Here is a 24,928-nt window from a genome sequence, read left to right as displayed (position 1 = left end):
TTAAAGGTGCCATATGTAATGTCAAGTCAAGCCCTGATAGATAGATAGATAGATAGATAGATAGATAGATAGATAGATAGATAGATAGATAGATAGATAGATAGATAGATAGATAGATAGATAGATAGATAGATAGATAGATAGATAGATAGATAGATAGATAGATAGATAGACAGATAGACAGATAGATAGATAGATAGATAGATAGATAGATAGATAGATAGATAGATAGATAGATAGATAGATAGATAGATAGATAGATAGATGGATAGTACTTTATTGATTCCTTCAGGAGAGTTCCCTCAGGAAAATGTCAAAGGGCATTAATAAATCATATTTTTTTCGAATACCTCTATAACTTGATAACAGTAGTTAAACCGGGATATGCTCATTTCAAAATTAGATTTACAGCCCTGAAATCTTATTTTTTAAATTTCCATGTCCCGCCCTCTACCGTTTGACCAATTAGAAAGTCTGTGAGTGTGTCACATCCAGGTTGCCAGTTACGTACCGCCACCTTCGTCTAGCTACTGCCACTGGTAAAGTTACTAAACATGTCAGATTTTAGTAAAGCTAAAAGGCGGTGTTATGATTCTCAACTTATTCATGACAAAGCCAGGAACAAAACGAGAATTTGTATCGGGATGTCTTTGAAAGATGGAGACGATTGAAGGGGGAGAATATTTGTTCATCTCACGCCAAACTTGCTAATTTCCTCCTTGAGCAAGTAAGGCATTTGCGTTTTATTATTACTTTTAATAAATGGACATTGACATTTTGTATGTAAACTATATTGTCCAATACAGTCTATGATATTGTTTAACAAAGCTAGTATGTTTGTACAACGAATGCTTAGTGTGAGGGAATGTTCCCTCTAAGGTGCGCGCCTGCGCAATTGCGCACTGCTCCCGATTTACTTCACGCACGGAAAATCTATGCAGCACACAAAATCCAAATCCAACCTGAACTCTAAACAAAATTAACACAATTTACTCTGTATCATTTTCAATAAGTGGTCACAACAGACATTGGCGACATCAGCCGAGACGTAAGGAGGGGAAGGAGGTGGTCTGCATCAACAATCATTTTATTGAGACAAACTGATTACGGTCGGTTGTAACTACACCAAAACAACATCAGCAACAAAACTACTTTCATGCAAAACTGATCACTTTCTGTCGTAATCACACCAAAACAAACAAACTTAGGTTGTATTGACAGCAACCGCTCGCTTTCTTTCATTCACACCAAACGCGCACACTCAAATCAGCCAGTGATGTGTTCACGACCACAAAAACAGTCGGACAACTCAAAGACCACACACATACTAACTATTAGGTCGTTACAATGTATAACAGTTCACACGCAGACAATCATTATCATTAACAGTGTGTTATGTGTCCATGTTGCAGTTTTGCAGGTTAGCTTAGCTTATAGCAGTGCTTCTCAAATATTTTGTTATGCCCCACCTCGGAAGAAGAAAATATATTGTGCCCCCCCCAATCTCCACTCTATAAATAGTATAATTTGTCTGTAAAATTGTTATAACTATACTGCCAGGCGCAAGTGTAGGATGGCAGAGAGAAAATGGAAAAAAGACAGGCAGCATGTGTCCTTTGCAATTTTTACAGAAAGCCTGTTTTCCTTTCAGATGATTGTAAAGGCAGAGATGAATATATATCTATCTCAGATTATATCTTCTAACTGTAACAACCCCAGAGTTCTGTTTAAAACTATTAACACTGTCATTGATGCTCCCAAATCTGTTGGTTTTGATGCTTCTTTTGAATTCTGTGAAAATTGTCTCCATTTTTTCACTGACAAAATTGTGTCAACTACAGCAAGTTTATCTCAGCCTTCATATGACCCTTCTATTCCTCTGCACTTCTCTTCTGTTTTCCATCAGTTTGAGCCGGTGTCCTTTCCTTTTTTAAACGACACAGTTAGTCATATGAAGCCCTCTGGTTCTCCTGCAGATGCCCTCCCACCTCGCCTGTTTAAGGAGGTACTTGCTACTATTGGATCAAGTGTCCTTAACATTATCAATAGTAGCCTCTCTTCTGGAATAGTTCCAGTAGAGTTTAAACATGCAGTGGTACGACCTCTACTTAAAAAACCAAGCCTCAACCCCTCTCTCCTCTCTAACCTTAGACCTATCTCTAATCTTCCATACATTTCTAAAATATTAGAGAAGGTTGTCTACAGTCAATTGTTGCCCTTCTTAGAGGATAATGGTATCACTGAGTTGTTCCAGTCCGGTTTTAAAGCCCTCCACAGCACAGAGTCAGTGCTTCTAAAAGTTTTTAACGATATCCTCCTGTCAACTGATTCTGGTAAATATGTTGTCCTGGTGCTTTTAGATCTGTCTGCTGCTTTCGACACCTGTCGACCACGCCACCTTAATCACTCGTCTTGAGAACTGTGTGGGCATTAAGGGCGCCGCCCTCAACTGGTTCCGGTCGTACCTAACCGACAGGAGTTTTTGTGTAAAAATAGACAGTTTTATGTCTTCCACAGCTCCTTTACCACATGGGGTTCCCCAGGGCTCAATCCTTGCCCCAATCTTATTTGCGCTTTACCTTCTCCCCCTTGGTTCTATTTTTAGGAAGTACGATATTGCATTTCATTTTTATGCCGATGATTGCCAGATTTATTTTCCCATGGCACAAAATAACACGGTTCAACGTCTTATTGACTGCCTGCACGACATCAAAGCATGGCTTTCAGCTAACTTCCTGAGCCTGAATGAAGACAAAACAGAAGTTATGTTGTTCGGTCCAAGTCGCTCCCCCTCCCCCAACGTTGACCTCGGCACTCTGACCCCGTATCTCAGCGACTGTGTCACAAACCTGGGGGTAAAGTTCGACTCAGATTTTAAATTCGAAAAACAAATCAGCAGCGTCGTACAAAAAAGCTTTTATCAATTACGCCAAATAGCGAAAGTGAAACCGCTTCTATCAGGACATGATCTCGAGAAATTAATCCACGCCTTTATCTCGACTCGTTTAGACTACTGCAATGCCCTGTATGTAGGCATTAGCCAGGCCTCCCTCGCCCGCCTGCAACTCGTGCAGAACTCTGCTGCTCGTTTGCTAACAGACCCGCAGACGTGAGCACATCACTCCTATATTAGCGTCCGGAATCAATAAAGTACTATCTATCTATCCCTTCACTGGCGTTACCGAATCAATTTTAAACTCCTTTTATTTGTTTTTAAATGTCTAAACAACCTCGCGCCAACATATCTCTCCGACCTCCTTCAGCCTTACTGCCCCACCCGATCCCTAAGATCAGCCGCGACTGACGGTCCCGGACACAAGGCTGAAGCTTAGAGGTGACAGAGCTTTCGCTGCTGCTGCTCCCAAGCTCTGGAACTACCTACCTCTTAGTGTTAGACAAGCCTCCTCTCTTCCTGTTTTTAAATCTCTCTTAAAAACATACTTTTATTCCATGGCTTTTAACACTGAGTGATATCCATCCTGCAATGGCGCCCCATAATACACCTGCTGTGAACCTGTTTTTATATTTTATTTATTTATTTTTTATCGTGTTCTGTTTGCTCGGTTCTCGTATTATCTTTTAACCTGCCCATTGTACAGCACTTTGGCTACCCCTGTGGTAAATTTTAAATGTGCTTTATAAATAAAGTTGATTTGATTTGATATACCTCTGCATAACATGTTAATCTTACTAACATTGAAGGAAACAACACACCAGTCTTTCCTCATCTCCCCTCGTGGTTACAGTAACTGCTACATACGCGTCATCATATTGACAGGTGGTGGGCTCTTGCTCGGTGGCTACATCAACATAGTATTGGATCTTGCTCGTTTTTGTCGGAAAGAGAGCAGAATGATCAAATGTAAAACTTTTAAAAAAAACATTGTACCAACCTTTTTTCTCAGTTTTGCTTTAATTTCCTCTTCTGTTGGTGGCTGTTTCCCCTTTCTTGGATAATCAACCTCTTGGTGTTTCGTACCTTGCGGAGGCTCCATCATCTTTGTAAGGTCACTTGTCAGTTTTGTTTGTTTTAGTATCCCTTGTAGCTTTTCCTTTTTTTTAGCTTGGAATTTACCACTATGGCGTGACAGTTCGACTGTTTGCAGGCAACCCGGGCCAGTGTTTGAGCCAAACTGACATTCGCTCAAGGAGAGGTCTGGATTCTTATAGACATGTTCATGGGAGCTGTAGATATAGTGGCGTAATTCATAGTCTTCGGAAGCAATTGAGGGGTGGGAGTGGTCTGTATACAATGAGTAAGGCAAAGAGAACATAGAACTGGAACCATGAGCGTGTGTCCAGCAAGAACTGTTGTCACCGTTGAAAGAAGCATTGAACTGAGAATGCTCAGGCAAACTGTAACCTGAAACAGAATTACACTCCTGGCTGGAATGTGCGTGATGGGTTTCATCAAATATTTGCAGATCTTGGTTGTTGCCAGCAATCCTCTGTACTGGTGCATTATCTTGGTAAGAAAATAAAGAAAGTTCCTCTCTGCTCTTTCTTGAGTCGCTGCACTCAAAAAATGACTTTTCCTTGTGATGATCCATAGAGATCCTGCTGTTAGAGATCTGCATGCGAGAGGGACTGTTACTACTACTAGTACTGTCATGCTCTACTATGCTGGTGGCCACTGGACTTCTCTCATTCCTTTTACCATAAAGTCTCTCTTGAGTCCGGTCTGTTAGTTTGCTCAGCTCTTCGGTTTCCAGGTTCAAGCCCAGAGTTTTTAGAATGTTCTGAAGCAGTTCACACCTCCCATCAACCTCTGCCGGTTTTTCTTTTTCCTTTTTGTTCTCTATTGTTGGGGGAGATTCGGATCGATCACTGAGGCTTAAGGAGCACTTTTGTCTGTCTTTTCTGTTCTTGTCATCAGACAGTGAGTGTGTCTCACAGGAGGACTGTTCACAAGTGGACCGCTCTGTTCCCTCTGGTATCAGAGTATAATTGTTACATTCGCAGTTCTCACTGCCAATAGGAACATCTAAAACGCCCTTTAATTCCTCCCCAACTACTTTGCGCTTGTGTTCGGGTAGCCTATAGGGCAGAGATCTCACCGTCACGCCTGGGCTGGTCTCTATGTGATGCTGGGTGAGGTTCGTGCGGCCTGGCAGGGGGGAGAACACGTCAGCAAAACGCTGCGGCAAAGAGGCCACATCTGCTCTCTCTGACGGCGTGAGATGATCATCACAGCGGAGAGGGAAGGGCCGCGGGGAGGGGGGAACCTCCGGACCCAGCTCCTCGCTCTCCGCTATCGCCGTTACCATGGAGACAGGCTCCGCCTCGATCCATCTTTTTAGGAGGTTGAGGTGGTATATTTGTGTTGCCAAGCCTCGGCCACACCGCCTGACCTCATAATCCACGTCACCTATTTGTCGTGAGACCACAAAGGGTCCTTGCCACTCGGCGAGTAATTTAGAGCTGGACGTTGGAAGTAATACAAATACTTTCTCTCCCGGTAAAAAATTTCTAAGATGCGTCCCCCTGTTATACAGGCTCTCCTGACGTTTTTGGGCTTGGAGCAAATTATTATGTGACAAGTGCCCCAATTTGTGGAGTTTCACTCTCAAGTCCATGACGTATTGAATTTCCTTTTTACTGGGGCTTGGACCTTCCTCCCAGCTTTCTTTAACTAGGTCCAGCACCCCGCGCGGCTTCCTGACGAACAACATTTCAAATGGGGAAAACCCTGTGGAGGACTGAGGAACCTCCCGCACTGCAAATAACAGGGGATCCAACAATGTATGCCAATTTGGTTTGTCCTCGTGTAAGAACTTCCGGATGATGGATTTCAAGATTTTATTCAGCCACTTTACCAGTCCATCAGTGTGCGGGTGGCAAACGCTGGTCCGAATGGATTTGATTCCCAATAATCCGTACAGCTCCTTTAACGTGTGTGACATAAAGGACGTGTCCTGGTCAGTCAGAATCTCTTTTGGGATTCCGACTCGGGAGATAACTTGAAACAGCGCCTGCGCGACACTCTTTGCAGAGATGGAGTGCAGCGGTACTGCTTCGGGATAGCGCGTTGCGTAATCCACCAGGACTAGCGCAAAACGATATCCCTGGGTACTCGGGTCAAATGGTCCGACGAGGTCCATGCCAATTCGCTCAAATGGGACTTCTATGAGTGGCAATGGCTGCAAAGGCGCTCTAGAGGCCGCTGAGTTGACTTGTTGACAGTCTCGGCAAGCCGCACACCAGCGACGCACGTCTGTCCGGATGCATGGCCAATAGAAACGGGCCATTACCCGGTTGAGTGTTTTATTATACCCCAGGTGATCAGCCATCGGGTTGAAATGTGCTGCCTGGAAAATCATTTCCCGACGGCTTTTTGGCACCAGCAATTGGGTGATTTCCTCTCTTGTCTGAGTGTCACAACTCACTCTGTATAATCTGTCCCTAATTGATGCAAAGTGAGGGAAACGCCGCTCTATCCCCGGGCGAACCAGCTGCCCATCAATTGATATCACTTGGTCCCACGTCGCGCGCAGAGTGTCATCTCGGGACTGCTCGAGTTGAAAATCATCCATGGGGCGCCTTTGGGGAACCGGGGAAACCTCTTGCGAAGTCCCCGCCGACTCCCCCTCCCCCTCCCCTCCGGCAGCGTTGACATCATCGGGCTTAATGTTCATGGACCCGTCTTCTGAATGGAGATCTTCGCTGTCATCGTTGACAATCTTACTTAGCAGTTCGATGTTGACTCCACTGTTGAGCAAGCTTAGGAAGCATTCAAAGCCTTTGTTGGTGTCACTCTCCTCCTGGTCTGGCGAAGTAACACTCGAACTGGGAGGAGGCGTTGCAATAGGTGGTGGTCTGGGAAATAATTGTGCAGCAAGAGGTCTAACCGCCGTGTGAGCAGGAACCTGGCAGAAGATCAAATTACAGACGTGTTACTTATAAATGATTTAATCAAAACAGCGTTGAAGTAGTCTTTAATTGTACAACAAGAGTTTTGAAAGCACCATTAACTTGTCACAACGCTACAGTTTCAATCCACTTTATTTATTTTAGTTTGGAATGGGGAGACCCTGAACCGGTTAGCATTTTGGGTAGAGATGGACATGTAATCACTGTAAATTTGCTTTATTAAAGGCCTACTGAAACCCACTACTACCGACCACGCAGTCTGATAGTTTATATATCAATGATGAAATCTTAACATTATAACACATGCCAATACGGCCGGGTTAACTTATAAAGTGACATTTTAAATTTGCCGCTAAACTTCCGGTTCGAAACGCCTCTGAGGATGACGTATGCGCGTGACGTAGCCCGGGGAACACGGGTATGCCTTCCACATTGAAGCCAATACGAAAAAGCTCTGTTTTCATTTCATAATTCCACAGTACATCTGGACATCTGTGTTCGTGAATCTGTTGCAATCATGTTCATTGCATTATGGAGAAGGAAGCTGAGCAAGCAAAGAAGAAAGTTGTCGGTGCGAAATGGACGTATTTTTCGAACGTAGTCAGCAACAACAGTACACAGCCGGCGCTTCTTTGTTTACATTCCCGAAAGATGCAGTCAAGATGGAAGAACTCGGATAACAGAGACTCTAACCAGGAGGACTTTTGACTTCGATAGACAGACGCCTGTAGAGAACTGGGACAACACAGACTCTTACCAGGATTACTTTGATTTGGATGACAAAGACGCAGACGTGCTACTGTGAGTATGCAGCTTTGGCTTCTAAACATTTGATCGCTTGACCGTATGTGCGCAACTTTTTTTTGCGTATGTACGTAACTTTTTAAAAATATATAAGCTTTATGAACCTTGGGTTAGGTGAACGGTCTTTTGGGCTGAGTGATTGTGTGTGTTGATCAGGTGTTTGAATTGTATTGGCGTGTTCTATGGAGCTAGGAGCTAGCAGAGGAGATAGGAGCTAGCATAACAAACACGCAGGTGTTTTTATGCAGGATTAATTTGTGGCATATTAAATATAAGCCTGGTTGTGTTGTGGCTAATAGAGTATATATATATGTCTTGTGTTTATTTACTGTTGTAGTCATTCCCAGCTGAATATCAGGTACCGTGAGTATGCAGCCTTGGCTGCTAAACATTTGATAGCTTGACCGTATGTGCGCGTCACGTACGTAACTTTTTAAAAATATATAAGCTTTATGAACCTTGGGTTAGGTGAACGGTCTTTTGGGCTGAGTGATTGTGTGTGTTGATCAGGTGTTTGAATTGTATTGGCGTGTTCTATGGAGCTAGGAGCTAGCAGAGGAGCTAGGAGCTAGCATAACAAACACGCAGGTGTTTTTATGCAGGATTAATTTGTGGCATATTAAATATAAGCCTGGTTGTGTTGTGGCTAATAGAGTATATATATATGTCTTGTGTTTATTTACTGTTGTAGTCATTCCCAGCTGAATATCAGGTACCGTGAGTATGCAGCCTTGGCTGCTAAACATTTGATAGCTTGACCGTATGTGCGCGTCACGTACGTAACTTTTTAAAAATATATAAGCTTTATGAACCTTGGGTTAGGTGAACGTCTTTTGGGCTGAGTGATTGTGTGTGTTGATCAGGTGTTTGAATTGTATTGGCGTGTTCTATGGAGCTAGGAGCTAGCAGAGGAGCTAGGAGCTAGCATAACAAACACGCAGGTGTTTTTATGCAGGATTAATTTGCGGCATATTAAATATAAGCCTGGTTGTGTTGTGGCTAATAGAGTATATATATGTCTTGTGTTTATTTACTGTTGTAGTCATTCCCAGCTGAATATCAGGTCACCCCCGGCTCTCACAGCATCTTCCCTATCTGAATAGCTTCAACTCCCCACTAGTCCTTCACTTGCACTTTACTCATCCACAAATCTTTCATCCTCGCTCAAATTAATGAGGAAATTGTCGCTTTCTCGGTCCGAATCTCTCTCACTTCATGCGGCCATCATTGTAAACAATAGGGAACTTTGCGTATATGTTCAACTGACTACGTCACGCTACTTCCGGTAGGGGCAAGCCTTTTTTTTTATCAGATACCAAAAGTTGCAATCTTTATCGTCGTTGTTCTATACTAAATCCTTTCAGCAAAAATATGGCAATATCGCGAAATGATCAAGTACAACACATAGAATAGATCTGCTATCCCCGTTTAAATAAAAAAAATTAATTTCAGTAGGCCTTTAACTATGAGCTAAACAATTATTACCTTAGAGCAGGGGTGTCAAACTCAAATACAGAGTGGGCCAAAATTTTAAACTGAACAAAGCCGCGGGCCAAGGTTGAACAAATTAACCTTTTAATAGGGACCCAAACAAGCTTTGCATTGAATATTGAACAAGCAAGGCTTATATAACTTTATAGTGACATGCAAAATCGAGTTTCAAATAATAATAATAATAATTAAAAAATATCAATGGCATATCAAATACAATTTTAAAAAAAATTGAATGCCTCTTTTCTATTTGCAGCCTTCTGATGTAAATATCAACATTAACTTTTTCCACAGGCTAATAAATTTGAAAATAAAATAATGAATAAATCAACCATTCAGGACTTTAAACTGCTCAGTTTGCAACACACTGATCTAGTCTGATGTGCCCAAGCCAGATACCTCGCATCTTTTCTTGGATGCTAGTTCATTAATGTCGGGGCTCAGGCTTTGAGCTGAGGCAACCTTCATTATCGAATGAAGGTGTTCATCAGTCATACGTATCCTGTGAGACGTTTTCGTTATCTTCATTGAGGAGAAAAGTTGCTCACATAGATAAGTGCTGCCGAACATGGAGAGCAATTGAGCAGCTTGGTTGCGGAGCTGAGGCATTGTGTCAGGGATAAATTGTGGAAACTGTGCGGCGCCAACAGCATCATACTTTGACTTCATTTGGAGGTTAATTGGTGCTTTTTCCACATCAACTGCGAAGGGATTACTAGCAGTTCAAATCTACATTTCTGACCATCAAAGTCGCCAAATCGCCGGCTTACCTCATCGCCGAGTACACTGAGTTTTTCAGCAAACTGTGCGCACGCGGCGGTAGAGCTCACTTGCCAACCCACCCGAATTTCCCGGGAATTGCCCCCCCCCCCCCGAAAATCTCCCGGGGCAACTATTTTCTCATATTCCACCCGAATCACAGTCTTGGGAGCGTGCCTTAAAGGCACTGCCTTTAACGTGCTCTACGAGCTGTCGTCACGTCCGCATTTCATCCATTTTAACAACTTGCCGGCTCAGTCACAAGATATGTGCGGTTTCTGTACGCACACACACGTGAATGCAACGCATACTTGATCAACAGCCATACAGGTTACACTGAGGCTGTCTGTATAAACAACTTTAACACTGTTACAAATATGCGCCACACTGTGAACCCACACCAAACAAGAATGATAAACACATTTCGGGAAAACATCTGCACCGTAACACAACATAAACACAACAGGAGAAATACCCAGAACCCTTTGCAGCACTAACTCTTCCGGGACGTTACAAGGTGTGCGTGTGTGTGTGTGTGTGTGTGGGGGGGGGGGGTTCTGGGTATTTGTTCTGTTGTGTTTATGTTGTGTTACGGTGCGGATGTTCTCCCGAAATGTGTTTATCATTCTTGTTTGGTGTGGGTTCACAGTGTGGCGCATATTTGTAACAGTGTTAAAGTTATTTATACATCCACCCTCAGTGTAACCTGTATGGCTGTTGATCAAGTATGCATAGCATTCACTTGTGTTGGTGCGTGCAGAAGCCGCACATATGTGACTGAGCCAGAAAGTCGTTGTACTGGATGGAAAGCGGACGTGACGACAGCTCGGGCCAAATTTTCAGGAGGGGCACTGAAATTTGGTTGTCTCCCGGGAGGGTTGGCAAGTATGACAATTAGCGGTGAATGCGGTGTTACGGCGGCACCGCCGCTGTATATAATCGGCGGGCCAGCTCTAGTGTTAATTTGATATTGCCTCAAGGGCCAAATGAAATTACACGGCGGGCCAAATTTGACACCCATGCCTTAGAGTATGTAAATGCAGTCATTACTGTTGGTTTGTCAGCTTGTTAGAGTGAGTTAGTCAGCAACATAACTCAAAAACTTGATGATGGATTTTCATGAAACTTTCAGGAAATGGAATAAGGAAGAACTGATTGCATGGCAGCTCCCGCCATCAGTGTGTGAATCTGTGAGTGAATGGGTAAATGTGGAAATACTGTCAAAGCGCTTTGAGTACCTTGAAGGTAGAAAAGCGCTATGCAAGTATAACCCATTTATCATTATTTATCATTAGATTTTGGGCCTGATCCATATAATTTCTACTATGTTACCTTATGTTTCTGCGTGTGCTAGCAATCTTACAGAGACAAAGCTGGTGGATGACTGACAGAGGCTTCCCTCAGCTTCCTTCATTACGCTATAGATTAAGTCAAGAGCACAAACAGATCCCCTCGTGCTAGTATTGTATTTATTTTAAATTCTCTGACAAGCTAGCAGCTAATTGTGTGAAACCGCTCTCCGAAGTTAATAATCACCTCCATTATGGCAAATAAAATACATTTCTTAATAACCCAAGTATCATTATCAAGTATTAGGATGAGGCTAAACCTTTTACACACCAAGAAAGAGCAAGCAGAAGAAGGCATGCTAATAGCTAAGCTAGCCGTTGAACTAGCTTGAAGTAGAATAAATATGTGCATAGAGTAAGGCTGCGCGGTATACCGGTATCACAGTTAATACCAGTATTTTTTTAAAAGAGATATATATTTGAGACAATACCGCCATACCGGTATCATTTGATGTGCCTTTGTTGCGGCCGGTGCGGCGCACAGGCACCATAGCTGAAGAAGGGTCTGGCACATGTCCGGAGTCGCTAGCCCAAATTGCCTCCGACCCCCCGCCACATTCCCCTTCACGCACAGCTGACATGCCCGCACCGTAGCTCCGGCGGCTCCTCTTTTTTAACCAGAGGTAACAAGCCGGTGAAAAGATTCAACAAAACAGCCGTCAAAACTGCCACTGCTAACTGCTAAAGCTAACAAATACAGTTCAGCTGAAACCCTCGCTGACGTCACAAGTCGCTTGACACAAAAGGCACACGCACGCTGTCGCCGCTCTCATAAACTTCTCTCAAATGCATATGACATTTCCTAAAGGTTTTTTAAATAACACATTAATTACTTTCCCTAGTAATTAATTACATTTATTAAAAAGTAATTCCATTAGTAAATAAATTTAGTTTTTTGGTTAAGTAACGAGTGACTATAAACAATTACTTTTTCGAAGTAATTTTCAGAAAACTGATAGTAACAGTGATGTGGTGTTAAGTTTAAACTAAACATTTTGCATATTTTGTTTAAAACACCGTTATATATTATATTTCGCGATTCGGCCTAAAAATACCGGGATATCAGTTTTGGGCCATACCGCCCAGCTCTAATGCTCAGTAAAGTTTAAGAAGGGTTGATGGAACCACATAACAGCAGAAAGTACACTGAAATTAAAAAGTAGGTTAGAGTTGGCGAGAGGAAATATAGTAACAACTGTTGCCGTGTCAACATAGTCAGTCAGTATACGAAACTTAAAGGAGTCTTATGTAATAATTTCATCTCAAGTCATCATTAAATGGCACTGATATGTCAAAAGACATTAACAGTTAAAGAAGTGTCGTATACTGACTGACAATGTTGACACGGCAACAGTCATATGTTTTAAAGGCCTACTGAAAGCCACTACTACCGACCACGCAGTCTGATAGTTTATATATCAATGAGGAAATCTTAACATTTACGGCCCTCTAACAATACGGCCCTCTAACATTGGCATGTTAGAGGGCCATATTGGCCCTCTAACATGCCAATATGGCCGGGTTAGATTAGTAATGTGCAATTTTAAATTTCCCGCGAAATATCCTGCATAAAACGTCTCGGTATGATGACGTCTGCGTGTGACGTCACGGACTGTAGCGGACATTTTGGGACACCATTGTGGCCAGCTATTAAGTCGTCTGTTTTCATAGCAAAATTCCACAGTATTCTGGACATCTGTGTTGGTGAATATTTTGCAATTTGTTTAAAGGCCTACTGAAATGAATATTTTTTATTTAAACAGGAATAGCAGATCCATTCTATGTGTCATACTTGATCATTTCGCGATATTGCCATATTTTTGCTGAAAGGATTTAGTAGAGAAAATCGACGATAAAGTTCACAACTTTTGCTCACTGATGAAAAAAAAGCCTTACCTGTACCGGAAGTAGCGTGACGTCACAGGAGCTAGTATTCCTCACAATTCCCCGTTGTTTACAATGGAGCGAGAGAGATTCGGACCGAGAAAGTGACGGTTACCCCATTAATTTGAGCGAGGATGAAAGATTCGTAGATGAGGAACGTTACTTGAGAGGCAGTGATGGACGTATCTTTTTTCGCTCTGACCGTAACTTGGGTACAAGCTGGCTCATTGGATTCCACACTCTCTCCTTTTTCTATAGTGGATCACAGATTTGTATTTTAAACCATCTCAGATACTATATCCTCTTGAAAATGAGTCGAGAACGCGAAATGGACATTCACAGTGACTGAACATGTAAATACACGATTAATAATATTCAGCTTTGCGAAGCTAAAAAAATAGAAGCTAACCTAGCTACGTAGCCAACGTGATAGCATCAGTCTCAAATGCAGATAGAAACTAAATTTTAAAAAACCCTGACTGGATGGATAGACAGAAGATCAATAATACTATTAAACCACGAACATGTAAATACACGATTAATAATATTCAGCTTGGCGAAGCTAAAAAAACAGAAGCTAACTTAGATGCGGCGGCGGGCGTTCTACGCTTTTGACGACACCCCGGCCGCCATCAGAGTCGGCAAGAAACATATATTTCCCTAAAGTTACGTACGTGACATGCACATATCGACACGCACGTACGGGCAAGCGATCAAATGTTTGGAAGCCAAAGCTATACTCACCGTAGTGCGTCTGCTATCCTGCTCAAAACACAACACAACCTCCTGGTGTTGGTGTTGCTGTAGTCCGCCGCTCCACCGATCGCACCTACAGCTTTCTTATTTGCAGTCTCCATTGTCCATTAAACAAATTGCAAAAGATTCACCAACACAGATGTCCAGAATACTGTGGAATTTTGTCGAAGAAAACAGAGGTATTTGAATTGGGTCCAAACACTTCCCTTGACCTCGTGACGTCACGCGCATACGTCATCATACCGCGACGTTTTCAAGCGGAAGTTTCCTGGGAAGTTTAAAATTGCACTTTATAAGTTAACCCGGCCGTATTGGCATGTGTTGCAATGTTAAGATTTCATCATTAATATATAAACTATCAGACTGCGTGGTCGGTAGTAGTGGGTTTCAGTAGGCCTTTAATGAACAATGGAGACAGCAAAGAAGAAAGCTGTAGGTGGGAAACGGTGTATTAGCGGCCGGCTGCAGCAACACAAACACGTAGCCGGTGTTTCATTGTTTACATTCCCAAAAGATGACAGTCAAGCTTTACCATTGGCCTGTGGAGAACTGGGACAACAGAGACTCTTACCAGGAGGACTTTGAGTTGGATACGCGCTACCGTGAGTACGCAGCTGCGACTTCCAAACATTTGATCGCTTGCCCGTACGTGCGTGCCGCTATGTGCATGTCACGTACGTAACTTTGGGGAAATATATGTGCTGTATGAACTTTGCGGGGGTGAACGGTACTTTGGGCTGTGGGATTGAGTGTGTTGTGCGGGTGTTTGATTTGTATTGGCGGGTTATATGGACGGGAGGGAGAGGTGTTTTGTTATGCGGGATTAATTTGTGGCATATTAAATATAAGCCTGGTTTTGTTGTGGCTAATAGAGTATATATATGTCTTGTGTTTATTTACTGTTTTAGTCATTCCCAGCTGAATATCAGGTCCCACCTGCCTCTCACAGCATCTTCCCTATCTGAATCGCTTCTACTGCCCTCTAGTCCTTCCCTCTCACTTTCCTCATCCACGAATCTTTCATCCTTGCTCAAATTAATGGGGAAATCGTCGCTTTCTCTGTCCGAATCGCTCTCGCTGCTGGTGGCCATGATTGTAAACAATGTGCAGATGTGAGGAGCTCCACAACCTGTGACGTCACGCTACTTCCGGTACAGGCAAGGCTTTTTTATCAGCGACCAAAAGTTGCGAACTTTATCGTCGATGTTGTCTACTAAATCCTTTCAGAAAAATATGGCAATGTCGCGAAATGATCAAGTATGACACATAGAATGGACCTGCTATCCCTGTTTAAATAAGAAAATCGCATTTCAGTAGGCCTTTAAGCCATATGTAATAATTTCATGTCAAGTCATCATTAAATGGCACTGATATGTCAAAAGACATTAATAAATCATGTTATTTTTAAATACCTCTATAACTGATAACAGTAGTTCAGCCGGGATGTGCTCATTTCAAAATTAGATTTACAGCCCCGAAATCTTGTTATTGTTTAATTTCGATGCTCCGCCCTCTACTGTTTAACCAATTAGAAAGTCTGAGTGTGTCACATCCAGGTTGCAAGTAGCGCACCGCCCTCTTTGTCGAGCTACTGCCACTGGTAAAGTTACTAAACTTGTCAGACCTTAGTAAATCAACTTATTCATGACAAAGCCAGGAACAAAATGAGGATTTATATCGGGATGCTTTTGAAAGATGGAGACGATAGAAGTCAGAAAATATTTTTTATCTGACGCCAAACTTGCTTATTTCCTCCTAGATAGGACATTTACGTTTTCTTATTACTTTTTAATAAATGGAAATGGACATTTCGTATTCAAACTATATTGTCCAATACAGTCTATGACCTTGTCTAATAAAAGCTAGTATGTTTGTGCAACGAATGCTTAGGAGCGGAGCACCATCACACTAGTGTAGTAGCATGCTAGCCTGGTCAATGACACATTGTGGGGTAAAAAAATGCCCATTAGCCTACATGTTGATGTGTCATCCAACTGACTGGGCAAAACATATTTTCGACAAATAAAACCTATGTGGATACACGTAGTGTCAGTGCCTAATTCGTTCTCAATATGCAGATATGCTGAGGAAATGAGTTCCAACATTAGCACGGCTAATTGCGGTTTCTGGTACTGAATTTTGACCCTGATTGCAGTACCATTTCTGGCCACATTATTACACATAGCACCTTTAAGAGGAGGGCGGATCGAGCCATAAACTGGTGGTGCCTAAACCAACGGTAATTTCAGTATATAATCAATATGAGAGTGATTAGATTGCGATTTTTATTTTCTCAAAATATTATATATTTTTTTGTTAATGTTTAAAAAAATATGATAATTTCTTGGACAGAAGAAGACTGAGGGTAAAACATGATTTAAATAAATAGTAGAAAGTAGTTTTTGCGTTTGTATAGTTATTTAGTACTATTGACTTGGTTTTGATAAAACAATTGTATGTAATATAAGAGAATAAGGAACTTGTTAAAATATTGTGCTAGTATTGTGAAACTGTAAATAGCAATAATCATAAATGCATTTAAACATTTACAGTTATTACACATGATCAGTCTCATTATTGGGCAATCTCCCTAATGGATAATCAGTATTGCCAGCAAAATCCCCAATTGGAACATTCATAATCAAAAATTAATAAATAGAACAAAAGCATGTAATTAGAAAAAGCTCAAATGTAAATACTAATTATGAAAAAACATAAGTGGATAACTTTTAAGCCTTTTGAGCACTGTATTTTATAACACATTACATAATGATGTAACGTTTAGGTTTATCCAAAATAAATAATAATCGTCCATCCATACATCCATCTTCTTCCGCTTATCCGAGGTCGGGTCGCGGGGGCAGCAGCCTAAGCAGGGAAACCCAGACTTCCCTCTCCCCAGCCACTTCGTCCAGCTCTTCCCGGGGGATCCCGAGGCGTTCCCAGGCCAGCCGGGAGACAGTCTTCCCAACGTGTCCTGGGTCTTCCCCGTGGCCTCCTACCGGTCGGACGTGCCCTAAACACCTCCCTAGGGAGGCGTTCGGGTGGCATCCTGACCAGATGCCCGAACCACCATAACTGGCTCCTCTCGATGTGGAGGAGCAGCGGCTTTACTTTGAGCTCCCCCCGGATGGCAGAGCTTCTCACCCTATCTCTAAGGGAGAGCCCCGCCACCCGGCGGAGGAAACTCATTTCGGCCGCTTGTACCCGTGATCTTGTCCTTTCGGTCATAAACCAAAGTTCATGACCATAGGTGAGGATGGGAACGTAGATCGACCGGTAAATTGAGAGCTTTGCCGTCCGGCTCAGCTCCTTCTTCACCACAACGGATCGATACAGCGTCCGCATTACTGAAGACGCCGCACAGATCCGCCTGTCGATCTCACGATCCACTCTTCCCTCACTCGTGAACAAGACTCCAAGGTACTTGAACTCCTCCACTTGGGGCAGGGTCTCCTCCGCAACCCGGAGATGGCACTCCACCCTTTTCCGGGCGAGAACCATGGACTCGGACTTGGAGGTGCTTATTCTCATCCCAGTCGCTTCACACTCAGCTGCGAACCGATCCAGCGAGAGCTGAAGATCCTGGCCAGATGAAGCCATCAGGACCACATCATCTGCAAAAAGCAGAGACCTAATCCTGCAGCCACCAAACCAGATCCCCTCAACGCCTTGACTGCGCCTAGAAATTCTGTCCATAAAAGTTATGAACAGAATCGGTGAAAAAGGCCAGCCTTGGCGGAGTCCAACCCTCACTGGAAACGTGTCCGACTTACTGCCGGCAATGCGGACCAAACTCTGGCACTGATCATACAGGGAGCGGACCGGCACAATCAGACAGTCCGATACCCCATACTCTCTAAGCACTCCCCACAGGACTTCCCGAGGGACACGGTCGAATGCCTTCTCCAAGTCCACAAAACACATGTAGACTGGTTGGGCAAACTCCCATGCACCCTCAAGGACCCTGCAGAGAGTATAGAGCTGGTCCACAGTTCCACGACCAGGACGAAAACCACACTGTATAATACTGTATAATAATCGTGACTATTAATTATGCTTTCAGGAAATACCAAAGACTGTTTGAAACCTAGAAAAGTAAAACAGGGAAAAGTAGTGAAATTGAAGAGTTTTACGGCCAGTAAGATGTTTTTTTTGCAATTTAAAACCTAAGTGGCTGTTTAAAACTTGAAGACATTTACATTTTTCGAACCAAAAAAGAACACAACTACAACAAGATCGGATAGCTTATGTTACCTTTAGTGGCTAATGTAACATTTATGCGTCCTCAACTTTCACAATTATTCATTGTATTGAATAGAAATTGGTCCTCTGGCTGAGGAATTCGTCTGGCATTTAGGCTTGTCACTCACTGCTGATACACACATACTCAAAAGGAGTCCCAATTACAATTTGCTGAAATGTTGTTTTGATACAATATAAATTAAATGATATCTAAGTAGCTATCATAAGCTAGCAACACAAGGAGCTAAATGCTAATTTGCATAAACTTAAGGTGTAAGGTGACACTGCTCGTGCGGATGTTAAAACAGCAAGTGAGATTCTAATGCCTTGGCTGGTATTATAAAAGGTAAACATTTTTTTTTTACAATTACTGTTTCAAAGAAAAAGGAAATCTGGGGCCCAGAATTAATTGTAAGTATGCATAAATGCTATCCTCTGTTACATTGGAAAACAAAATGCTTAGCCCAACTACAAACACCAGAAGCCTCAATATTATAGACTTATGAGGGACAAGCGATATAAAATGGATGGATGGATTTGTTTGTAAAAAAAACTATTGGCAAACTGTAATGGCCAGTTTTATGATTTCCCATTGAATTCCAATGTCTTAAAGGCCTACTGAAATGATTTTTTTTTATTTAAACGGGGATAGCAGATCTATTCTATGTGTCATACTTGATCATTTCGCGATATTGCCATATTTTTGCTGAAAGGATTTAGTATAGAACAACGACGATAAAGATCGCAACTTTTGGTATCTGATAAAAAAAGGCTTGCCCCTACCGGAAGGAGCGTGACGTAGTCAATTGAACATATACGCAAAGTTCCCTATTGTTTACAATGATGGCCGCACGAAGTGAGAGAGATTCGGACCGAGAAAGCGACGATTTCCCCATTAATTTGAGCGAGGATGAAATATTTTTAAATGAGGAAAGTGCAAGTGAAGGACTAGTGGGGAGTGGAAGATGCTGTGAGAGCCGGGGGTGACCTGATATTCAGCTGGAAATGACTACAACAGTAAATAAACACAAGACATATATATACTCTATCAGCCACAACACAACCAGGCTTATATTTAATATGCCACAAATTAATCCCGCATAAAAACACCTAGGTGTTTGTTATGCTAGCTCCTAGCTACTAGCTCGAGCTATTTATAGCTCGAGCGGGTAATATGGACGGGATCCTGTATACCCGCCAATACAATTCAAACACCTGCACAACACACACACTCACTCACTCAGCCCAAACAACCGTTCACCTAACCCAAGGTTCATAAAGCTTATATATTTAATCAAAGTTACGTACATGACACGCACGTACTGGCAAGCAATCAAATGTTTGGAAGCGCGCGGGTGGGACCTGATATTCAGCTGGGAATGACTACAACAGTAAATAAACACAAGACATATATATACTCTATTAGCCACAACACAACCAGGCTTATATTTAATATGCCACAAATTAATCCTGCATAAAAACACCTAGGTGTTTGTTATGCTAGCTCCTAGCTCCTAGCTACTCGCTCGAGCTAGTTATAGCTCGAGCGGGTAATATGGACGGGATCCTGTATATATAACCCGCCAATACAATTCAAACACCTGCATAACACACACACTCACTCAGCCCAAACAACCGTTCACCCAACCCAAAGTTCATAAAGCTTATATATTTAATCAAAGTTACGTACATGACACGCACGTACGGGCAAGCAATCAAATGTTTGGAAGCGCGCGGGTGGGACCTGATATTCAGCTGGGAATGACTACAACAATAAATAAACACAAGACATATATATACTCTATTAGCCACAACACAACCAGGCTTATATTTAATATGCCACAAATTAATCCTAATGCTAGCTCCTAGCTCGAGCTAGTTATAGCAAGCGATCAAATGTTTGGAAGCGCAGCTGTGTACTCACGTTATCGCAACTGTGTATCCAAATCAAAGTCCTCCTGGTAAGAGTCTCTGTTGTCCGAGTTCTTCCATCTTGACTGCATCTTTCGGGAATGTAATCAAAGAAGCGCCGGCTGTGTACGTGTTGTTGCTGATTTCCCTCGCAAAATAGACACTTCGCACAGACAACTTTCTTCTTTGCTTGCTCAGCTTCTTTCTCCATAATGCAATGAACAAATTGCAACAGATTCACCAACACAGATGTCCAGAATACTGTGGAATAATGAGATGAAAACAGAGCTATTTCGTATTGACTTCAATGGTGTCCGAATACTTCCGTTTCAATGATTGACGTCACGCGCATACGTCAACCCTCAGAGGCGTTTCGAACCGGAAGTTTAGCGGGAAATTTAAAATTGCACTTCATAAGTTAACCCGGCCGTATTGGCATGTGTTGCAATGTTAAGATTTCATCATTGATATATAAACTATTAGACTGCGTGGTCGGTAGTAGTGGCTTTCAGTAGGCCTTTAAGCTCCAAAGTTATCTTGCAGAAGTTCCAGTGTGCTTCATATCAAATGTTAACACGTGACAAAAACAACCTCAAAGTCGCCCATAGTGGAGGAAAGCACAATATATACACCCTCAAAAATCGATAAATTTTTTATTATGCATGTATTTTACATAAACATACAGTTAATATATTTCTAAGACCTTTCATTGTCGTATTTAAGACTTTTTACGAGATTTTTAATAACATTTAAGACATTTTAATAGTTTAAATTATAATTATTGGATATTAAGACTATTTAAGACCCGGTGGATACCCTGGTGTATTAACATGTAGAGTATAAAGAGTTAATTTAGGTACGAGTTCTGATTTACTCTAAAAATTGACTCATAATGCGCCATAGGAACGGAACTTGTTTGTAACCTAAGAATCACTTGTGGTCGACTCCATTTTCCTACACCATTAACAAACAATCAATTATTGTTGTAATTTTGATAGCCTTTGGTGCAAAATAGCACAATGACATTCAAATACAAACCCATACTGTACCGCTTGGTGGAAAGGGAGCTCAACCATGACTCATGGATGGCGATAGAAATGTTTTGCAAATTTAAGCATAGTATGCATTTCATTTTAACATTATATTACAATTGTATTGATTGATACTGACAAATGTACTAACCGGGTGGTTTGATACAAAGACACTGGGATGACCATTTATATGCTTCAGCAGAGCTTTCACTCGTCGCTTCAGAGGGTGATGGTCTTCCAGCAATTCTTGATCTGATCTGCGGATTGGAGCCTCTCTTGCAACAGGTGGCTTAAACATATTGCACTGGGTGAACATAAATACAAATATTAATAATTATGAGAAACTTAAGACAGCTGATAGGCCATTGTCTAAGTCTTACCTTTAACACAAAGCTGGGACATTGTTGCTGCTGCAAAAATGTAGTTACTCTGTCCCTGAGAGTTGTGGCTACACAATCTGGTCCTGGTTGTTCCTTCTCACTCAGTTTCATCTTCTTCGGAGCAATAGCAGCTTTCCTTTCAAAAAGGTGTTCCTCGATGTGTCGAAGCATAATCCTTTTTCTCGTCAGCTCTGGGTCAGATTTCGAACGTTCCCCATCAGAGGGAAAAGTTTCTGCATCATTGCGGTGAAAACTACGGGGAGCGTTCGCTGCAATGTAATCAATGTGTGTCTGGTAAACTTGATCCATTCTTTTATTCAACTCTCTCTCAACATTATGGCTGGTGCGTTCTATGAAGTGGAAACAGAGGTAGAACATGATCATAAATTAAGTTCACATGCAAAATGCTCCTTTTACTTACCCTCTTCGTGGAGTAGCCTGCTCCCCTACCGTGCTACGTTCAAAGCAACATTTTTAGTCACCTCAAATGAGTACAAACAGAACAGTAAATATCATACAGCAGTTGTAAGACAAAGCAAATTACACGATGTTTAGCTTAGGAGCTAACACCTATCTGACCGTTAGCGGGGATTAAATGTCCGTTTCGTATTCCGGCAAATAAATATGTTTACACATTTTAGTCCCGGTTGAATTTTCGCTTTAAAACGTGTAACGTGAATGTGAGCATTATATGTGGAAATAACGTTCACGGTCGATTAAACTTAGCTTTATAGGCACGGACAACATAAGACTGCTTCGATGGTCCAGTTGGAGGGTTGACTACGTCACAGCGCCCCCTACTGGGTGGAAGAATTCACGCGCAGCTTCATCCAGGACAATATTCATGACAAATTTGTGCTTTGTTTTAAAGATGTGATATCTGGATTTACAATGTATGAAAACAAATTTGAAAATGAATTTTACCTTTGCAACCTCATTATACTATCCCAACTTATTTGTGCCTTTAAAAAAAAGAGTTAGAACTCTATGTCAAAACACTCTCTACCTCTCTAACAACCAAAAAGCTGTGAAAACGATGATGCTGTGTTCCAAATTTCAATTATTTACTGAAATTGTGTGAGCCTGTGGCTTTGCACTTTGTATTTTATATATATATATATATATATATATATATATATATATATATATATATATATATATATATATATATATATATATATATATATATATATATATATATAAGAAATACTTGAATTTCAGTGAATTACAGCTATATATATATATATATATATATATATATATATATATATATATATATATATATATATATATATATATATATATATATATATATATATATATTGCATTCTATTTTACTTTATTGAGTTTACAACCCCCTGGCGCTGTTTTGTACTGTTTTTGTACTTATTTTGATTATTATTTCTCAACTGTTTGTAAATGTTGCAATTTATAAATAAAGGTTTATAAAAATGTTTTAAAAAAAAAAAAGTAACAATAATTCACGCGCTGTTGACTTGTTCAGGTGAAGCCTGGGAGTTTAAGGGGGAACCACACTTTTTTTTTTTTAAATCATCATTCAGTCAACGACATTTAACATGTGCTTCTTTACGCAAAACTGGTCCACTCACGCGTGATCTGCATAGGTACACCATCCTACATGTGGCATTATTTGTTTCAGATATGCTTAACAAGCATTGACATTGATTAAATATAAAACACGCTCTTTTTCCAAGCCTTTTACTGAACACTCATTCATATCATAACTTTTACAAATGTATACTTTTTTCACTTCCTGTGTGTGTGAGTTAACTTAGTTGTTAACTTACAGTTAACAACTAAGTTATTTCACTTTACCTTTTTCTGTGTTGAAGCAGCAAAAAAGGACATTATGTTAAATGAAGAGTTTCCGTCTTTGATAGTTGATATAATAATGTAACTGCATCATAAAGCCTACATGAACTCCATGGTGTTCAGGGATGAATAGTCTCTCCTATTGCTATTGTACTATTTTTTCAGCTATAGTTACATTAATCATTAGTAATGTAGCAGCCTAGTTTTGAATGGCAGGGTCCATGCTACCACATGTTGATGAAAATATAACATTTACATAATAAAGATCAACTACAGGCTTCCCAAATACTGTAATAAATTAAGCATGATGAGTTGCCTCACAATACGAAAGTCCTGAGTAGTCCTGAGTTTAATCCCGGCCTCGGGATCTTTCTGTGTGGAGTTTGCATGTTCTCCCCGTGACTGCGTGGGTTCCCTCAGTGTACTCCGGCTTCCTCCCACCTCCAAAGACATGCACCTGGGGATAGGTTGATTGGCAACACTAAATTGGCCCTAGTGTGTGAGTGTGAATGTTGTCTGTCTATCTGTGTTGGTCCTGTGATGAGGTGGCGACTTGTCCAGGGTGTACCCCACCTTCCGCCCGAATGCAGCTGAGATAGGCTCCAGCACCCCCTGCGACCTCGAACGGGACACGCGGTAGAAAATGGATGGATGGATGGATGGATGGAGTTGAGCATACGTCAGCATGTGGCCCCACTTTTAATTCTTTTTTTCAAACGCTTATTTCAAACTTGTCACCTCATGTGTTTAAATAAAACATTTGTTACGCAAGACAAATATAGGATGTTAGTTACCAAAATACACTTTTACCTTGTTTCTGCTCGTCTGCTGCTCTTTAAGGGGAACTGCAATTTTTTAATTTTATTTTGTCTATCGTTCACAATCATGTGAGAACACACGTCTTTTTTCTTTTACGATTTTAAAGATAATAAAAAACAATTGAAAGATGCGGCTAATGGGAGTCACCGTTGTAGCCTTTAAAGCCCTCGAAAACATTTATACCGTACTCACAGTGCAAGTATATATATATAATATTGTAACAGACACATTCATAACAATTTGTAATATGTTCAATACTTACGGTATTTTGATCATTTTAATCATTTCCGGGACTGATTTCTCTCTCACATTTATTTCTGTTTCCATAGCAGTCTGACTTCTGGCATCAACTGTGTGTTCCTACTTCCGGAACAGTGTGTTTTCTAACCCTGGAAGACTTGGTAACGGACAAATTAGGATTCACAACCTCATACTGATGCTTATAGAAGCCAGCACGAAAGAAGAGTGAGACTTTGGAGCAGACGGAAGCCGGGAGAGCGAGGTGAAAGCGATTTTGACACTACAAATATGGAACTTGGAGCAAAGCTATTTCGACATAAATGGAGTGCGTACGCAAAATCAACAGGAAATGTGCCCGGCCAGCTGGACCAGACAAGTGAGTCACTTTAATATCGATCATGATACACTCAGCACGCCATGCATGTTAGCGCATGCACTGTAGTTGAATTATCTGGCTAGCTGTGTACAAACAAAACATGAAGTATGGGCTAATACTTTACGGATACTGTAATATTATTGTTCATGTTTATCATTCTGTCCAAATTGGTGTCGCATC

The 24,928-nt window shown here is 41.4% G+C and overlaps 1 protein-coding gene across 4 annotated transcripts in view; it reads right to left on the bottom strand.

The window, feature by feature from the left end:
• LOC133633908 (uncharacterized protein K02A2.6-like) overlaps positions 1-22,240 on the bottom strand; it is a 26,438-nt gene extending 4,198 nt beyond the window's left edge. For 2 of the 4 annotated variants that reach the window (XM_062026712.1, XM_062026711.1), the window contains exons 1-4: positions 21,902-22,240; positions 21,481-21,830; positions 21,252-21,404; positions 3,894-6,866 (exon numbers count right to left, since the gene is read on the bottom strand). In XM_062026712.1, the coding sequence (XP_061882696.1) occupies positions 3,894-6,866; positions 21,252-21,404; positions 21,481-21,789 (3,435 nt within the window). In that variant the 5' untranslated portion in view covers positions 21,790-21,830; positions 21,902-22,240. Of the gene's footprint in view, positions 1-3,893; positions 6,867-11,712; positions 11,956-20,082; positions 20,332-21,251; positions 21,405-21,480; positions 21,831-21,901 lie in introns of those variants that run through there. The other 2 variants (XM_062026713.1, XM_062026714.1) reach the window with 2 other exon arrangements.
• Positions 22,241-24,928: the final 2,688 nt, after the last annotated feature.

This window comes from Entelurus aequoreus, linkage group LG18 (assembly GCF_033978785.1).
Source record: "Entelurus aequoreus isolate RoL-2023_Sb linkage group LG18, RoL_Eaeq_v1.1, whole genome shotgun sequence".
NCBI lineage: Eukaryota > Metazoa > Chordata > Actinopteri > Syngnathiformes > Syngnathidae > Entelurus > Entelurus aequoreus.
This window is presented reverse-complemented; position numbering and strand designations above follow the sequence as displayed.